General features: G+C 49.4%; 1 protein-coding gene across 4 annotated transcripts in view; it reads left to right on the top strand.

The window, feature by feature from the left end:
• Positions 1 to 19,099, top strand: part of EP300 (EP300 lysine acetyltransferase) — a 520,590-nt gene that overhangs the window by 333,841 nt on the left and 167,650 nt on the right. For all 4 annotated transcript variants that reach the window (XM_086958296.1, XM_086958288.1, XM_086958278.1 and 1 more), the window contains exon 13: positions 6,785 to 6,940. In XM_086958296.1, the coding sequence (XP_086814422.1) occupies positions 6,785 to 6,940 (156 nt within the window). The remainder of the gene's footprint in view (positions 1 to 6,784; positions 6,941 to 19,099) is intronic.

Below are 19,099 nucleotides of genomic sequence, written 5' to 3'. Positions count from 1 at the left end.
GACGAAGTCTACCTCGTCGTCGCTTCCAGAGATGAGGCCTATTTCTTCCATTCTCAAGATTTTGTCGACGGCCGTTAAACCTGCCTCGTCGACGCCTGTGGCTCAGAAGCTTTCGTCGACTAAGGCCTCCTCGACGCGTCCATCGTCGACTACCACATAATCGTTGATGGCCAAGACCTCGTCGACGGCCAAGACCTCGTCGACGGCCAAGACCTCGTCGACGGCTGCATTTTCGTCGACGGCCAAGACCTCGTCGACGGCTGCATTCTCGTCGACGGTGCCGTCTACGCTGACGATTCCAGCTTCGTCGACGACTGCCTCGTCGACGGCGAAATCCGTGTCGACGTCTTGCTTCTCGTCGACGGCTCCATCGACGGCACGCAAGACTGTCGTTGAAAGCAAAGGACTCTACCGCCTCGTCGACGAGACCGTCGACGGCACAAAATGCACTTGCTACCACAACTACTTTCACTGTGGTCACCGCTTCAGTGGTCAAACGCCCAATTCCACTGAGTCCTATTACTGATGCTTCTACTCTTCCGACACAATTATTTGAATCGGCAGAAGATGATTCTGATGACGGTTCCTATGTGAATGACTTCTTTCGTCAGGCGTCCAGTCCATCGGAACTCAATATAAAGTGCCAAGAAGATGATGATGACGACTATGAGGAGGAGTGGTGTGCTCTTTCCTGTTCATGAGGCTCGCTTTCCTGCTCCTTCTGAGGAACAAATGATTCAGATACCGTCCTCTTTGGTGTCCAACTTACAGCATATGTTGGACGATTATAATCGCATATTTCCTCCATCTGCGCCAATTTCTCCAACTCCTCAACCTGTACCGCCAGCATCCGTCCATACAGAGACTCCGCGTTCGCCGGTCTGTCCACAGCAGGATACTGATGATGATGCGGATGTGAACCAGGACACTGATCAGGACGTAGATAACGTCCTCACAGATTGGGATGATTATAGAGCAAAAACACCAACTACGCCACCGACATTGCCTTTGCCTTCCCTGCCGGTGGGCATTGATAGCTTTCATAACTTAATGGTACGTGCTGCCAAACGTTTCCATTTAACCTTGGAGTTGCAGCAAACGGATTGCTCTCTCTATGATTTCAAAGATCAACCCCTTAAGCAAACCCATACCATCCCCATTATTGGTTTTATTTGGGAAGAAGGTCTCAAACGTATAGCACGACCAAATTCCATCCCTGCTGTCTTGCCACGTCCGGACAAAAAATATATGGCGCCTGCAGACTCTCAAGCATGCCTTGTTTCTCACCCTAAGGTGGACTCCGTTGTAAATCAGGCTGCCCAGGAACGTTAGAAAAATCCAGCCACTCCACTAACCTCTCCTCCAGACCAGGAAGGGCGCCAATAAGACTCTATTGGCAAAAAATTCACCACCATGGCTGCCACAACAGTCAGAGCGGCCTACTCCCTGGCCATCCTTGGGAGGTATGACCGCCAAATGTGGTCTGAAATCGCAGCCCTGATTGACTAGCTCCCGGATTCCGTCCGCACGAGGCCCGAACCATAGTTCAAGAAGGAGAGAAAATCTCTTCTGAGATTGACTGCGCTGTTGACATCTCTTTGACAGGGTTCAGACAGCTTGCTGGAGCTGCTGTTTTACGTCGCCAGGGCTGGCTCAAATCTACAGCTTCTCGCCCTGAGGTGCAGGGGAGAATTCTTAACTTGCCATACGATGGTGATTCTCTGTTTGGCAAGCATGTCGACGAGGCTCTGGAAGCCATTAAAAAGGACACAGATACTGCTCGTGCCTTAGGGAACCTTCAGTACAGGAAGCGGCCTTTTCGAGGAGCACGTGGCAGAGGCAGTTCTTCCAATTTTCGTGGCTCCTCCCAATATCGCTCCTATGCCGACAAAAAGCAAAGGTACAGCTACCAATCCCAAAATCGTCAAACCGATTCAAGACCCTATCGGAGAAAGAATAGTTACAGGGAGGGAAACTCCTCCAAAAAGCAGTGACTTTCCCAGCAACAAGTGTTCTCCGACTCTGAAGATTGGAGGTCGAATCTCCCACAACTTCTTAAATTGGTCTCATATCACCCCGGATCGTTGGGTCCTAGACGTCATCTCGAAGGGACATGTTCTCGAGTTTAGAAAATTTTCGCCCACCTGTTGGTCCCCCCCACCACATTTCAAGGATCTGTTGGCTCAAGTCAAGATCATGATACAAAAAAGGGCTGTCAAAGTGGTTCCTCGAGCACAACTTGGCAGGGGCTTTTATTGCAGCTTCTTTTTAATCAAGAAAAAGTCGGGAGAGTGGCGCCCCATTCTGGACTTAAGAGCCCTCAACAAATTCATCAAATCACAAACTTTCCGAATGTTGACTACTGGAAATTTTACAATACCTCAATCCCGGAGAGTTCCTCTCCACTATCGACGTCCAAGACGCATATTTACATGTGACAATACATCACAAACACAGGAAATACCTTCACTTCACTGTCTGATCGAAGCACTTCCAGTTCAAGGTACTGCCTTTCTGCCTTCGATCAGCGCCGAGAGTCTTCACAAAAATCATGGCTCTGGTCGCAGCTTTCCTTTGCCTGCAAGGCATTCAATTTTACCCTTATCTGGACGATTGTCTAATAAAAGCACAGGCACGTCAAACAGCAATACAGCATACACAAACTTCCCTGTCGCTTTTCCGTACCTTGGGCCTTTCTATCAATCAGGAAAAGTCTCATCTTTGCCCCTCACAACAGAGAATTTTTCTAGGAGCCTTAGTCGATTCTCGTCTGGCACATGTGTTTGTATCAGAGGAGCGACAATTCCGCATACTCAAGATGGTCTCTTTGCTAAAATCAAAAACGTCTGTTTCTGTCCGGATCTAGAAGTCTTTTCTGGGCATGGCCTCCTCGTGCATTCATCTGATTCCGCACTGCAGACTCCACATAAGTCATACAGGAGGAGGTGGACAAACAATGGAAGCAAGTCTCTGGGTCGTTCAACGACAAACTCTGCCTGACCCCCCGCATTCAAACAACTTTGGACTGGTGGGCTCACCTTCCAAATATCGCCGCAGGTCGGCCCTTCCCTGAAACAACCCCTACACTTACCCTCACAACGGATGCTTCCTTGGAGGGTTGGGGGGCACAACTCAATGGACTGTCAGTCAAGGGCAAATGGAATACATCTCAACGCACATGGCATATCAATCGTCTAGAACTATTGGCCATCTTCCTTGCTCTGATATCTTTCCGGATACTGATAGGCCACTCGCTGCTGGTACGGGCAGACAACACCACCAGCATGCACTACCTCAACAAGCAGGGAGGTACGAGGTCTCACCTGCTTTCCAAGCAGGCTCAAGAAATCTGGAATTGGGCGAGTCAACACCAAGTTCACCTGACCGCAGTTCACGTGCCGGGTGTCTCCAACACTCTTGCCGACTTTCTCAGCAGATCTCTGGCGGACAATCACGAGTGGGAACTCCACCAATCCACTTGAATCTACCAGAAGATTGTATGGACATACTGAAGGAGGCTAAGCGACCTTCCACTAGGACTTCCTATGCTTACAAGTGGAAGAGATTCTGCATCTGGTGCAAGTCCAAGAACTATGATCCAACGACATGTAAGAAAGATGTCATCCTTCCGTATCTTGTACATTTGGCGCAGTCTGGCCTATATTTCCATTCCATTAAGTTTCATCTCGCTGCGCTGACTGCCTACAGGAAATGCCCTTCACAGACTTCCTTCTTCCAGATCCCTGTGATCAAGGATTTTTTGGAAGGCTTGAAGAAAGTGTTCCCTCCTGTCTGGCTTCCTTCGCCTTCATGGGTATTGAATGTGGTACTGTCCAGATTGATAAAGGAGCCTTTTGAACCTATTCATAAGGTTTCGTTGCAGCACCTGTCCTGGAAGGCGGCGTTCCTCGTGGCCATCACATCGGCCCGCAGGGTGAGTGAAATTCAGGCGTTGTGTTGCCAGGGACCTTATACTGTATTTCATGCTGCTAAGGTTGTTATGCGTACTCACTCTAAATTTCTCCCAAAGGTTATCTCTGATTTCCATGTTAACCAGACCATAACTTTACCTACGTTTTTTCAGAATCCATAATCTCCAGCGGAACGGTCTCTGTATTCCCTGGATGTGAGGAGGGTGTTGAAATTTTATCTGGATAAAACCAAGGATATTCGTAGGTCAGACCAATTGTTTATCAATTATGGATCAGTCAGGACCGGTCTTGCTACCTCAAAACAGTCCATCTCTAGGTGGATTGTGTCCTGTATACAATTGTGTTACCAAAAGCTAATAAGACCTTAGGGGGTAAACCTAAGGCTCATTCCACCAGGGGCAAAGCTGCCACGACTGCTTTGCTGTGTAATGTTCCAATTGCAGAAATCTGCAAGGCGGCCACTTGGAAGTCGCTCCATACCTTTGCTAAGCATTACTGTCTGGACACTGATGCCAGAACAGACGCTCAGGTTGGGCAGGCTTCGCTGCGAAATCTGTTCGCACAGTAGTGGTGTTATTTCTTTTTTCTCCACCGCCGCTTTGGTGTGGGGATGGGCTTGCCATTCTATTCACTAGATTATGACTATACACAGAGATCCCCTACTACAGAAGGAATAGTTTCTGTCCTGTAACTCTAGTTCTGTAGTAGGGGTATCTCTGTTATAGTCATAAGCGCCCGCCCTCCTCCCCGGTGGAGAAAGATATTCATGTAAGGAATGCTACAGGTCTGGCGTGTTACGCCTTAAAAAAGAACTGAAAGTAAAAGGGACCTGCTGTGCATTCTGGGATACTGAGAGTTCTGGAAAGTTCTCTTAAAGGCACAGTATCATGTTCTGAGCCACATAATGGCAGCCTGTGGGGCTTGCCGGTCCACTACTTTCTCTAGCATTCCAGAGGCTTTTGCTGGTAGGGGAAGGTTTTTCTCTGTGGAAAACACTGGACAGGCTGTGCTGTTTGTGGGTTTTTTGGTGGAATTTCTAGTTGAAGTACTGGACAGTGTAGCCTATGGATATAGGCTGCATTATCGGTCTTTAAATTCTCTCTTAAGTGTCTGTGCAGGTCTGCATTTTTCGACACCTTAAGAAATTATTTTTGATTGCTCCTGGGTCCACGCACATGGGCGGGACTATTCACTAGATTATGACTATAACAGAGATACCCCTACTACAGAACTGGAGTTACAGGACAGAAACTACTCCTTTTAAAAGTCAACTGCTATTTGAAAGCATTCAATTGCAACATCTCATTCTGAGAAAGTATTTGATACTTGTGGTTCTAAAATAAACTATATATTTTTATATATAAAACAATTGAACTAGAGTTCAGTTCTTGAGTGTGAGACCATTTGCTGACTGTGTACAAAAAATGCTTTACACTGTCCTCTGATACTGCCTTACTGCTTGACCAAGCTACCACTGTAGAGAGTAAGGTTCTATCTAACATTAACCTCTCCCATACCTCTGGGGACTGTGGACGCTGTGCACACTGAGTCTTACTTTGGTACAGTATATACAGAGCCACTTTCTTACACCTGGTTCCATTCCTTAAAAGAATTCTTTGGAAAAAAGAACAGGTTGTACACGCCACGCCCAACACTAGATGGGGGAAGTATGCACAACGTGAATCTACATCCATACATGTAACGAGCAGATGCTTACAGGGTAATATTTTCCATTTGGTATCTAATGCAATTAAGACTGGCTGTTCTGCCTGCATTACACTAGTAGAGTGATGTGTTAAAACTTTAATGTGTTTAGGTACTGAAAGAGGGTGACTTTAGTAATGTGGAGGCACTGCATTTGTGTAATTGCGTACAGTCAATATATAGTTTTTGGGGGGGTTTTTGTTTTGCACAAAGAGCTAACTACTCTGCCTTTTGACTCTGTTCACACTATAGAAATGCTTCATACATTCATACAGTGTTATGGTTGCATGAATATTTCAGAAATCTTACTTTGGTCAAGGTATTGCTTATAAGTTGTGCTTATGAAGTTATTTTGCTTTGATTTGAAGTTGGCAAAAGTAAGGAGAGTAAATGTAAATGATATATTAAGGCAGGTGGAGCAACATGTTATATGGTACAATTATACTTTTAGGGGATGTCACGCCGTTCTATAGTGTCCGGTTTTTTTGCTAGGTCTTCTAGGAGTGGGTGGGAAGGACTTTCTTCACTAATCAAGCAGGCAGGTGACTTGTGCTTTACTCTTTGGTACCATTACCTAGCTTTTGCTCGACCCCTGGATTTTGACTTACTAGCTGCTGCAGAAGCCATTGACTCCAGCATAACAATGGTAATGTGACCCATAGGTTTACATCTTTGTTGCTATGAAGCTGTCAGTGTCAAAATGTACAAACACTCACTTTTAATTAGCATAACTTCATACCCTAAACAGTAGATGAGAGGGTAATAAACATTACAGTTTCATAGATGCTTAACTACTGTAACCAATGACTTATTTTTTTCACCAGTGATTTTACAGATTATGCATCAGTGGGTTGATAGTGTCTCTGAACTAGGGTGGTCGCATTTATGTTTACAGTGCATTTGTGTGAAACAGTAATTGCAAATTTGTTGGTCTCAGATCAAGCGTGATTCAACACCAGTTGGTTTGTTTCTCTGGCCATGGGATCCTGTATGTGTTCGTGAACTGTTACCTGTAAGTTTGTTGGTCTCTGTGGGTGGGTGACTGTATGGGGCTCTCTTTCATGCTTACTTGTACCCTATGTACTCCTTTGGCCCACTTTTGAATATGGAAATAAGTGTTTTTCATGCCATTTCCTGTTTCTGAACAGATTGGCTTCGCTCAGCGCATGCAGCAGCCTGGTGTTGGACAGCCCAGTGGCCACCCACAGTTTTTACAGCAGAACCAGTTCCCATCGTCCTCCCCTGGAATGAACACCCAGAGCATGCAGATGGGACAGGCGAGCAACCAAGCACCAGGACAGCAGGTAGGGTTTGTCCTCTTGCACCACCCGCTGTGCTGCTCCACTTAATCTCTGATCATCGGGAGTGTATTTAAGTTGATGAATGTTGGTTTTTGGCCTACTAAGGCAACACTTTACCAGATCGGTAATGTAGCTTCTTAACTCTGTCCTCCATCCATTTTTTTTTTAAATGTCTGTGATAAATTCCCTCAATGAAGGCCCACTACATTTCAATATAGTAGGCAATAGTGCTGCTACCCACTTAATGTAGTATGAAGTTGAGGGGACCTCATAGTTCCAGTTCTACAAAATGCCACATAGCTAGAGTGGAGACCAGGTCGTAATTTAGCTTCTCTAGCTGCACTTAAGGTGCCCTAGGCCAAGTCTAGAGAATCCATGACAGTACACCTCTTCCATTACACTGTAATAATTCCTCTCTGACCAGATGGCAATAACCCTCCAAAGCCCCCACAGTTTGAGTAGCAGTAGACTGGAAAAGGAATAAGTGTAATTTAAGCATGCTTAATCCTCTGTTCGAGGCATGTGGGCTGCTGAATTTATATCTTAGCATAGATCGCCGCCTCGTGTTGGGTCCGGATGTTTGCACCTTGTTGTCCTGGAAGAGTCTTCGAGGTATCACAAGATAGGTGACTCCTCATCTGGACTACAGTGTGTATGGGCATCGTCTCCAGATTGCTTTTTTCCGCCATTGGGTTTGGATGCTATTCCTCAACTCCAACTTCGGAACCGAAACTTTTTAACTTTCTAAGGCCAAAAGGCCTTCTACCTCGACGGTATTGTTCTTGTTCGGTAACCCTTGACTCGATAATACTTTCCATCTCGATCCGGTCGTCGACGCGGGCAGTTGGGCCTTTTTTACGCCACGTGAGCCTGCTGCCGAAGGAAATGACCCTGTTTAAAAGGTGCCCACAATGTCACTCCAATTTCCCACATACTGATAAACATACAGTATGCAACAAGTGCCTATCTCCCGAGTACAATGAGGAAAACTGTCCAGCTTGTGCTCAGTTCTGGACGAAGAAAACTATCCGGAACCGAAGGGCAGCTAGACAAGAGATGCAGAGGCAGGAACCGGATGTAGGAAGGTACCTCCGGACTATGGTTGCCCCCAACTTTTTGCTATGTGTTTTAGCTGGTTTTTGACATAGTCGACCTGGGACCCTGCCAACCAGGACCCAAGGCCTACTGCTCTCTCTGTAAAATGGATTCCATGTACCTTAGGTACATTTCCAATTGGTACTGGGCCACCTTATCAGACCCTGTAACTCAGGGCATAGGTGTACCCAGGGCCTACCAGGGGCTGAAGCATGTATTATGCCACCCCTGGCTGGCCTCCTAAATTTGACACAACTGGCTGCATGACAGCTGGGGCAAAGTCGTGTAATCACCCTTTGCTGTAGATATAGTATACCTATATCTAACCCTAAAATGGACACACAGATTCCTATCAGTCACTCCTATGGCAGGCCTTGACAATCCTGAAGGCAGAGTGCTTGGAACCATGTGAGATGGTGCTCTGGCATGAGCTGAGCCTGTCTGCAGCTTGCGGAACCAAGTCCTAATAGCTGTTCCATGATAACGCATACCATATACTCTTAAGTGCATTATAATCCTCGCGGTTAAATGCTATCTTTGGTATTGCTTTATCAAAACATGTCGAGTAAGGTGTCATACAAATTGGAATACTAACCCCTCGCCAATTCTGGCGACGGGGTTAGCATTCCACCCTTCTAGAGGGACACGACATGTATGTAACTGTGAACCCCGGTTAAAGTTAAACGAAGCCTCAGCTCCACAAAATGGATGCTGCCACCACAGACACGAGTCTGACCCCCTGCAGCTGGGAGTCCTTCCAGCGAGGGGAGCCTGGACAAAGGGTTTCCTGTCGAGGGCGGTGCTAGCACCGTCCCAGACAGGGTTTTGTGTATCCTGGGTAGGCAGGGCTTTACAGGAAGGTGACTGCTGAGTGGCACCCCGGTGCTCACTACGCATAGGCCGGTCAGAACCAGTTCCAGGGGCACACCAGCCCCTGGCCTGGGGAAAGTCCGGCATGGGAGAGGGGTGTAACCACCCCCCTCCTAGTCCCACCCATAGGCAGGACCTAGTCACCGGGTCAGCCCCCTTTTTTAGTATAAAGATAGGAGCGGGCCCCCTGTTAAAATTAGATCATCTTTGGAATCAAGACACGACTTTCTGCGAAAGACATCAAGATTTCCTTCTTCAAGATTCTCCCTTGTGGCTAAGGAGTAGTCACCCTGCATCAAGCGGGCACCATCCTAAGAACACTGCGGTCTGCTGCAAGTCCTTCCTCCGGAATCCGACTGCCCAGCTCGACGAGACCCGGCTTCCCTGGCACCTCTGACCTCTACTCACCTCTACAGCCAAGCTGAGACCCGTGAGTGCGACGAGACCTCGAGGGACCGACGATCGCCAAGACTGCACGACTTCTTTGCAACAAGCCCACCGTGTGCTCCACTGGTGAGTGCTTTGGGGTCCGAGAAGCCCCAACCCTGAGCAGCTCCAGCACCGAAGATCAGCCCTCCAGCATCTCCACGATCTGCGTGGGGCCCTTCTGCTTTTGCCTGCTCACCGCGCTGTGTGGCTACTAGCCGGCTGGCTTGTGGCCTTCTTCACGACGCCCGACGACATCACTGCTGCTGGTCTGGTTGCTCCAGACTGGCCCTTGCTTCCTTCTTCAAGAGAGGCACCCCGGACCCTCCTGGTCCACTCCAGACGCCATTTTGAGTCCACCGCGTGGGCTTGAATTTGCCAAGGCTTTGTTGCCCAATCCTGGGTCCAGCGACGCCGACAGCTTCATCCATCGTGGGACAGCTCGCTCCTCCATCCTGGTCGCCGACAACGCCTCCTGGTCCGTGAGATCTGCGAGCACAGCGTCACCCACTCACCTAGTCGAGGTGGCTACCATCCGGTGCCCTCCTGGTGCCCACTGACTACTGGCTAGTAGTCTCGAACTTGGTCCCCTCTGCTTTCAGGTGTCATCTCCCTTCGATCCAGGCTTGGATCCATCGAACTTTCTTCACTGGTCGCCTGCCAGCAACTTCTTTCTTCCAGGCTCCTGGTCCGTCTACGAGGATTCCCGACGTCTTTTGAGACCTATGCAGCTGCAGCCCCTGGGCTAGGTAACTTCGGCATTTCGGTGCCCCAGCATAGCCTCACTATCCAAGGGTCAGGATCCACTTTCGTTTTCCTCCTGCCAGGTCGGGTTCGCCCGAGAACACTAACTTTGTCATTACTAGCTACCATAGACTTTGTCCCGCATCACGCGTGAGAGTGCACACTCTGCACCCGAGTCCCCTAGGCCTCCAAGAAGTAATCTGAAGATTCTATAGTCAAGACCTAGCGATTCCAAAGCCTATTAGTACTGTACTTACCTGCTAGTAATTTCGGATTCCACTTTCAGAGTATATGGTTTTCCGTGCCCCTCGGGCATTTGTATATACTGTGCTAACTTAAGTATTTTCGTAAGAGTTTTGTTTTGTGCTTAGTACCCTGTCCTCATAAAGAGTACAGGGCTGTTGTGATTTAAATAAATACACTGTTTATTTTCATAACACTTGTGTGGTGTCCTTTCACTGGGTATTCAAGGGGTATATGTGTGGTGTGAGAAGGTGGCCTGATATGCAGTGCTCACTATTCTAGTGAACACTATGTATCAGTCCAGCAACCCTTATTGATGATTGGTTGTAAGTCAACCTTATAGACCAGCTATCCTAGTAGCGTGGATACGAGCAGTCTAAGGCTAAAGACTCGAGAGGGCGTGTTAAGCCAGCTGTTTACCACACATATACCCCTTGAATACCAAGTGAAAGGACACCACACAAGTGTTATGAAAATAAACAGTTATTTATTTAAAGATCACAACAGCCCTGTACTCTTTATGAGGACAGGGTACTTAGCACAAATCAAAACTCTTACAAAAATACTTAAGTTAGCACAGTATATACAAATGCCCGAGGGGCACGGAAAACCATATACTCTGAAAGTGGAATGCGAAATTCCTAGCAGGTAAGTACAGTACTAATAGCTTTTGGAATCGCTAGGACTTGACTAGGGAATCGTTAGATTACTTCTAGGAGGCCTAGGGGACTCGGGTGCAGTGTGTGCACTCTCACGCGAGATGCGGACAAAAGTCTATGGTAGCTAGGAATTAGAAAGTTAGTGTTCTCGGGCGAACCCGACCTGGTAGGGAGAAAACGAAAGTAGATTCTGACCCTTGGATAGTGAGGCTATGCTGGGGCACCGAAATGCTGAAGTTACCTAGCCCAGGGGCTGCAGCTGCATAGGTCTGAAAAGACGTCGGGAATCCTCGTAGACGGACCAGGAGCCGGAAGAAAAGATGCTGGCCGGTGACCAGTGAAGAAAGTTCAGTTGGATCCAAGCCTGGATCTCGAAGATAGATGACACCTGAAAGCAGAGGGGACCAAGTTCGAGACTACTAGCCAGTAGTCAGTGGGCACCAGGAGGGCACCGGATGGTAGCCACCTCGACAAGGTGAGTGGGTGACGCTGTAGCTCGAAGATCTCGCGGACCAGGAGGCGTTGTCGGCGACCAGGATGGAGGATCGAGCTGTCCCACGAAGTTGGAAGCTGTCGGCGTCGCTGGACCCAGGATTGGGCAACAAAGCCTTGGCAAATTCAAGCCCACGCGGTGGACCTAAAATGGCGTCTGGAGTGGACCAGGAGGGTCCGGGGTGCCTCTCTTGAACAAGGAAGCAAGGGCCAGCCTGGAGCAACCAGACCAGCAGAAGAGATGTCGTCGGGCGTCGTTCAGAGGGCCACAAGCCAGCCGGCTAGTAGCCAAACAACGCGGTGCACAGCAAACAGCAGAAGGGCCCCACGCAGATCGTGGAGATGCAGGGGGGCTGACCTTGGGTGCTGGAGCTGCGCAGGGTCGGGGCTTCTCGGACCCCAAAGCACTCACCAGTGGAGGACACGGTGGGCTTGCAATAAAGATGTCATGCAGTCTTGGCGATCGTTGGTCCCTTGAGGTCTCGTCGCACTCACGGTTCTCAGCTTGGCTGTAGAGGTGAGTAGAGGTCAGAGGTGCCAGGGAAGCCGGGTCTCGTCGAGCTGGGTCGTCGGATTCGTGATGAAGGACTTGCAGCAGACCGCAGTGTTCTTTAGGATGGTGCCCGCTTGATGCAGGGTGACTACTCCTTAGCCACAAGGGAGAATCTTGAAGAAGAAATCGTGAAGTCCTTTCGAAGAAAGTGGTATCTTGATTCCAAAGATGATCTAATTTTAACAGGGGGCCCGCTCCCATCTTTATACTAAAAAAGGGGGCTGACCCGGTGACTAGGTCCTGCCTATGGGTGGGACTAGGTGGGGGGTGGTTACACCCCTCAGCCATGCCGGACTTCCCCAGGCCAGGGGCTGGTGTGCCCCTGGAACTGGTTCAGACCGGCCTATGCGTAGTGAGCACCGGGGTGCCACTCAGCAGTCACCTTCCTGTAAAGCCCTGCCTACCCAGGATACACAAAACCATGTCTGGGACGGTGCTAGCACCGCCCCTGACAGGAAACCCTTTGTCCAGGCTCCCCTCGCTGGAAGGACTCCCAGCTGCAGGGGGTCAGACTCGTGTCTGTGGTGGCAGCATCCATTTTGTGGAGCTGAGGCTTCAGTTAACTTTAACCGGGGTTCACAGTTACATACATGTCGTGTCCCTCTAGAAGGGTGGAATGCTAACCCCGTCGCCAGAATTGGCGAGGGGTTAGTATTCCAATTCGTATGACACCTTACTCGACATGTTTTGATAAAGCAATACCAAAGATAGCATTTAACCGCGAGGATTATAATGCACTTAAGAGTATATGGTATGCGATATCATGGAACAGCTATTAGGACTTGATTCCGCAAGCTGCAGACAGGCTCAGCTCATGCCAGAGCACCATCTCACACGATTCCAAGCACTCTGCCTTCAGGATTGTCAAGGCCTGCCATAGGAGTGACTGATAGGAATCTGTGTGTCCATTTTAGGGTTAGGTATAGGTATACTACACCTACAGCAAAGGGTGATTACACGACTTTGCCCCAGCTGTCATGCAGCCAGTTGTGTCAAATTTAGGAGGCCAGCCAGGGGTGGCATAATACATGCTGCAGCCCCTGGCAGCCCTGGGTACACCTATGCCCTGAGTTACAGGGTCTGATAAGGTGGCCCAGTACCAATTGGTAGATGCACCTAGGGTACATGAGGTAATTTAGAAAGAGAACAGCCAGGCTGTGGGTCTGATTGGCAGGCCCACAGCCAGAGAAAGTCGTAAACCAGTGAAACAAAAGCAAAAAATCTGGGTGATCATAGGATTGCAGACCCTACTCTCCTACATGACCCCCCCCCAAACTTTGGGACAATAAGCTAACCTTGACCAGGTGAGTCTTCTTGTTCTAAGTGGAAATATCTGGAGAGCCCATCGGCATTGCCATGATCAGTACCAGGTCTATGTTCCACTGTAAAGTCCATCCCCTGTAGGGAAATGGACCACCTAAGCAGTTTGGGGTTTTCACCCTTCATCTGATTTAGCCATAAGAGGGGCTTATGGTCGGTCTGAATCTTGAAGTGAGTGCCAAACAAGTATGGCCTCAGCTTCAGGGCCCAAACCACAGCAAAGGCCTCCCTCTCAATAGCTGACCAATTCTTCTCTCTGGGGGTCAGCCTTCTGCTTATAAAAGCAATGGGCTGATCCTGACCATCAAAATTCAGTTGAGAAAGAACAGCTCCCACACCCAACTCAGAAGCATCTGTTTGGACAATGAATGGTTTGGAGTAGTCTGGACTCTTAAGGATAGGTGCTGTGCACATGGCCTGCTTTAGGTCATCGAATGCTTTTTGACAGCCTGCTGTCCACTGAACCTTTTTTGGCATTTTCTTACTTGTCAGTTCATTTAATGGTGTCACAATGGAACCATAGTTCCTGACAAACTTTCTGTAGTATCCAGTCAGGCCCAAGAAAGCTCGAACCTGAGTCTGGGTGGTTGGAGGAGCCCAGTCCCTGATTGACTGTATTTTGCTCTCCAGTGGCTGAACCTGGCCTCCACCTACAAGGTGGCCCAGGTATACAACCTGTGTCTGCCCTATCTGGCACTTGGTGGCCTTGATAGTGAGGCCTGCTGCTTGCAGGGCCTCTAACACTTTCCTCAGGTGGACCAGGTGATCCTCCCAGGTGGAGCTAAAGACAGCAATATCATCTAGATATGCTGCACAGAAGTCATCCAGCCCAGTAAGGACTTGATTCACCAACCTTTGGAAGGTGGCAGGTGCATTTTTCAGACCAAAGGGCATTACCACAAATTGATAATGCCCACCAGGGGTTGAAAATGCTGTTTTGGGCTTGGCATCCTCAGCTAACCTGATTTGCCAATACCCAGCTGTTAAGTCAAATGTACTTAAGTAGTTGGCAGAAGCCAATCTATCTATAAGTTCATCTGCCCTTGGTATTGGATGGGCATCAGTCTTAGTGACTGCATTGAGACCCCTGTAGTCTACGCAAAACCTCATCTCTCTCTTACCATCTTGGGTGTGAGGCTTTGGCACTAGAACTACTGGACTAGCCCAAGGGCTATCTGAGGGTTCAATGACTCCCAATTCCAACATTTTCTGCACTTCAGTTTTTATGCAGTCTCTAACATGATCAGGCTGCCTGTAGATTTTACTCTTGACTGGCAGGCTGTCACCAGTGTCAACCTCATGGGTGCACCAATTGGTCTGACTGGGTGTCAGAGAGAACATATGTCTGAAAGACTGAAGAACCTGTTTACAGTCTTTCTGCTGATGTTCAGAGAGGCTGCCACAAAAGACAACACCATCTACTGACCCATCATCAGGATTCTGAGTGAGCAGGTCTGGGAGAGGGTCACTCTCTTCCTCCTGTCCCTCATCTATGGCCATGAGCAAGCTCATGTCCTTCCTGTCGACATATGCTTTGAGCCTGTTGACATGGAGTACCCTGTGGGGACTCCTGGGAGTTCCAAGGTCCACCAGGTAGGTGACCTCTCCCTTTTGCTCAAGAATTGTGTGGGGCCCAGACCATTTGTCTTTGAGTGCTGCTGGGGCCACTGGCTCCAACACCCACACCTTCTGTCCAGGCTGATAAACAGTCAGGACAGCCTTTTGGTCATGCCAAGCTTTTTGAAGTTCTTGACTGGCCTTAAGGTTTTCTGATGCCTTCTCCATATACTCAGCCATCCTGGAGCGGAGACCAAGTACATAGTCCATTATGTTGGTTGCAGGCTTTTTGAGAGGTCTCTCCCATCCTTCCTTCACCAAACACAAGGGGCCTCTCACAGGATGCCCATACAAAAGTTCAAAAGGGCTGTAGCCAACCCCCTTTTGTGGGACCTCTCTGTAAGCAAACAGAAGGCAGGGCATCAGGACATCCCATCTACGCCTGAGTGTTTCAGGTAGTCCATGAATCATCCCTTTTAGGGTCCTGTTGAACCTTTCAACAAGCCCATTGCATTGTGGATGATAGGGTGTAGTGAATTTGTAATTGACACCACACTCCTTCCACATAGCAGTTAAGTAGCTTGACATGAAGTTTGCACCTCTGTCAGAGACAACCTCCTTAGGGAAGCCCACTCTGGAGAACACTCCAACTAGGGCCCTTGCCACCACAGGTGCTGTGGTGGTCCTAAGTGGAATAGCTTCAGGATACCTGGTGGCATGATCCACTACCACCAGTATAAACTTGTGCCCTGATGCTGTCTGGGGTTCCATTGGACCAACAATGTCAATCCCCACTCTTTCAAAGGGCACCCCTGTGAGAAGGTGGCCTGATATGCAGTGCTCACTATTCTAGTGAACACTATGTATCAGTCCAGCAACCCTTATTGATGATTGGTTGTAAGTCAACCTTATAGACCAGCTATCCTAGTAGCGTGGATACGAGCAGTCTAAGGCTAAAGACTCGAGAGGGCGTGTTAAGCCAGCTGTTTACCACACATATACCCCTTGAATACCAAGTGAAAGGACACCACACAAGTGTTATGAAAATAAACAGTTATTTATTTAAAGATCACAACAGCCCTGTACTCTTTGAGGACAGGGTACTAAGCACAAACCAAAACTCTTACAAAAATACTTAAGTTAGCACAGTATATACAAATGCCCGAGGGGCACGGAAAACCATATACTCTGAAAGTGGAATGCGAAATTCCTAGCATTTAAGTACAGTACTAATAGCTTTTGGAATCGCTAGGACTTGACTAGGGAATCGTTAGATTACTTCTAGGAGGCCTAGGGGACTCGGGTGCAGTGTGTGCACTCTCACGCGAGATGCGGACAAAAGTCTATGGTAGCTAGGAATTAGAAAGTTAGTGTTCTCGGGCGAACCCGACCTGGTAGGGAGAAAACGAAAGTAGATTCTGACCCTTGGATAGTGAGGCTATGCTGGGGCACCGAAATGCCGAAGTTACCTAGCCCAGGGGCTGCAGCTGCATAGGTCTGAAAAGACGTCGGGAATCCTCGTAGACGGACCAGGAGCCGGAAGAAAAGATGCTGGCCGGTGACCAGTGAAGAAAGTTCAGTTGGATCCAAGCCTGGATCTCGAAGATAGATGACACCTGAAAGCAGAGGGAACCAAGTTCGAGACTACTAGCCAGTAGTCAGTGGGCACCAGGAGGGCACCGGATGGTAGCCACCTCGACAAGGTGAGTGGGTGACGCTGTAGCTCGAAGATCTCGCGGACCAGGAGGCGTTGTCGGCGACCAGGATGGAGGATCGAGCTGTCCCACGAAGTTGGAAGCTGTCGGCGTCGCTGGACCCAGGATTGGGCAACAAAGCCTTGGCAAATTCAAGCCCACGCGGTGGACCTAAAATGGCGTCTGGAGTGGACCAGGAGGGTCCGGGGTGCCTCTCTTGAACAAGGAAGCAAGGGCCAGCCTGGAGCAACCAGACCAGCAGAAGAGATGTCGTCGGGCGTCGTTCAGAGGGCCACAAGCCAGCCGGCTAGTAGCCAAACAACGCGGTGCACAGCAAACAGCAGAAGGGCCCCACGCAGATCGTGGAGATGCAGGGGGGCTGACCTTGGGTGCTGGAGCTGCGCAGGGTCGGGGCTTCTCGGACCCCAAAGCACTCACCAGTGGAGGACACGGTGGGCTTGCAGTAAAGATGTCGTGCAGTCTTGGCGATCGTCGGTCCCTTGAGGTCTCGTCGCACTCACGGTTCTCAGCTTGGCTGTAGAGGTGAGTAGAGGTCAGAGGTGCCAGGGAAGCCGGGTCTCGTCGAGCTGGGTCGTCGGATTCGTGATGAAGGACTTGCAGCAGACCGCAGTGTTCTTTAGGATGGTGCCCGCTTGATGCAGGGTGACTACTCCTTAGCCACAAGGGAGAATCTTGAAGAAGAAATCGTGAAGTCCTTTCGAAGAAAGTGGTATCTTGATTCCAAAGATGATCTAATTTTAACAGGGGGCCCGCTCCCATCTTTATACTAAAAAAAGGGGGCTGACCCGGTGACTAGGTCCTGCCTATGGGTGGGACTAGGAGGGGGGTGGATACACCCCTCTGCCATGCCGGACTTCCCCAGGCCAGGGGCTGGTGTGCCCCTGGAACTGGTTCAGACCGGCCTATGCGTAGTGAGCACCGGGGTGCCACTCAGCAGTCACCTTCCTGTAAAGCCCTGCCTACCCAGGATACACAAAACCATGTCTGGGACGGTGCTAGCACCGCCCCTGACAGGAAACCCTTTGTCCAGGCTCCCCTCGCTGGAAGGACTCCCAGCTGCAGGGGGTCAGACTCGTGTCTGTGGTGGCAGCATCCATTTTGTGGAGCTGAGGCTTCAGTTAACTTTAACCGGGGTTCACAGTTACATACATGTCGTGTCCCTCTAGAAGGGTGGAATGCTAACCCCGTCGCCAGAATTGGCGAGGGGTTAGTATTCCAATTCGTATGACACCTTACTCGACATGTTTTGATAAAGCAATACCAAAGATAGCATTTAACCGCGAGGATTATAATGCACTTAAGAGTATATGGTATGCGATATCATGGAACAGCTATTAGGACTTGATTCCGCAAGCTGCAGACAGGCTCAGCTCATGCCAGAGCACCATCTCACACGATTCCAAGCACTCTGCCTTCAGGATTGTCAAGGCCTGCCATAGGAGTGACTGATAGGAATCTGTGTGTCCATTTTAGGGTTAGGTATAGGTATACTACACCTACAGCAAAGGGTGATTACACGACTTTGCCCCAGCTGTCATGCAGCCAGTTGTGTCAAATTTAGGAGGCCAGCCAGGGGTGGCATAATACATTGTGCAGCCCCTGGCAGCCCTGGGTACACCCATGCCCTGAGTTACAGGGTCTGATAGGGTGGCCCAGTACCAATTGGAAATGTACCTAGGGTACATGGAATCCATTTTAAAGAGAGAGCAGTAGGCCTGGGGTCCTGATTGGCAGGGTCCCAGGTCGACTATGTCCAAAACCAGCTAAAACACAGGGCAAAAAGTTGGGGGCAACCATAGTCAGGATGTACCTTCCTACAACCCCCACCACAGGCATTGGTATAAGGGGGGCCTTTGTTGTGCCACCTGACTTACCACTGGCTTGGCAAGTGACACAGGAGCGACAAAACTCCTTGGTATCCTCATTCATGTGAGGCCAGTGAAAGTGTGAGACAAGCCTGTCCCAAGTCTTTGTCTGGCCTAAGTGACCTGCTAAGGGAATCTCATGGGCCAAGGTAAGTAGGAAACCTCTCTGAGACAAGGGTACAACCAGCCTCCTGGTCATGCCAGGCTTGGGGTCTCTTGACTCAGTGTACAGGAGTCCATCTTCCCAGTATACCTTGTGGGTACCTGTGGCGTTCCCAGCAGCCTCAGCAGCAGCCTGCTGTCTGAGGGGTTCAAGAGAAGGGCAGCTTAACTGGTCCTTCCCCAGGTCTTCCCTTGAGGGTCCCCCTGAACCCAAGAATTCAACTTGATCAAGTTCAAACTCTCTGGGCTCAGTTTCCCTCAATTCCTGTAGGTCAGCCTCCTCTGAGACTTGATCCTCAACCTGGGGCAAGGGGGAAGGCACAGCCTTAACCCTGCTGCTCCTTTTCTTGGAAGGTGTCTGGTCCATTGTTCCAGGATCCAGCACCTGTTCAGTGGGGCATTTTCTGGCCTGTGACCTGGTCACAGCAAACACATGTGCTGGCAAGCCTAACATTTCCAGA

This window comes from Lissotriton vulgaris, chromosome 1_1 (genome assembly GCF_964263255.1).
Source record: "Lissotriton vulgaris chromosome 1_1, aLisVul1.2, whole genome shotgun sequence".
NCBI lineage: Eukaryota > Metazoa > Chordata > Amphibia > Caudata > Salamandridae > Lissotriton > Lissotriton vulgaris.
This window is presented reverse-complemented; position numbering and strand designations above follow the sequence as displayed.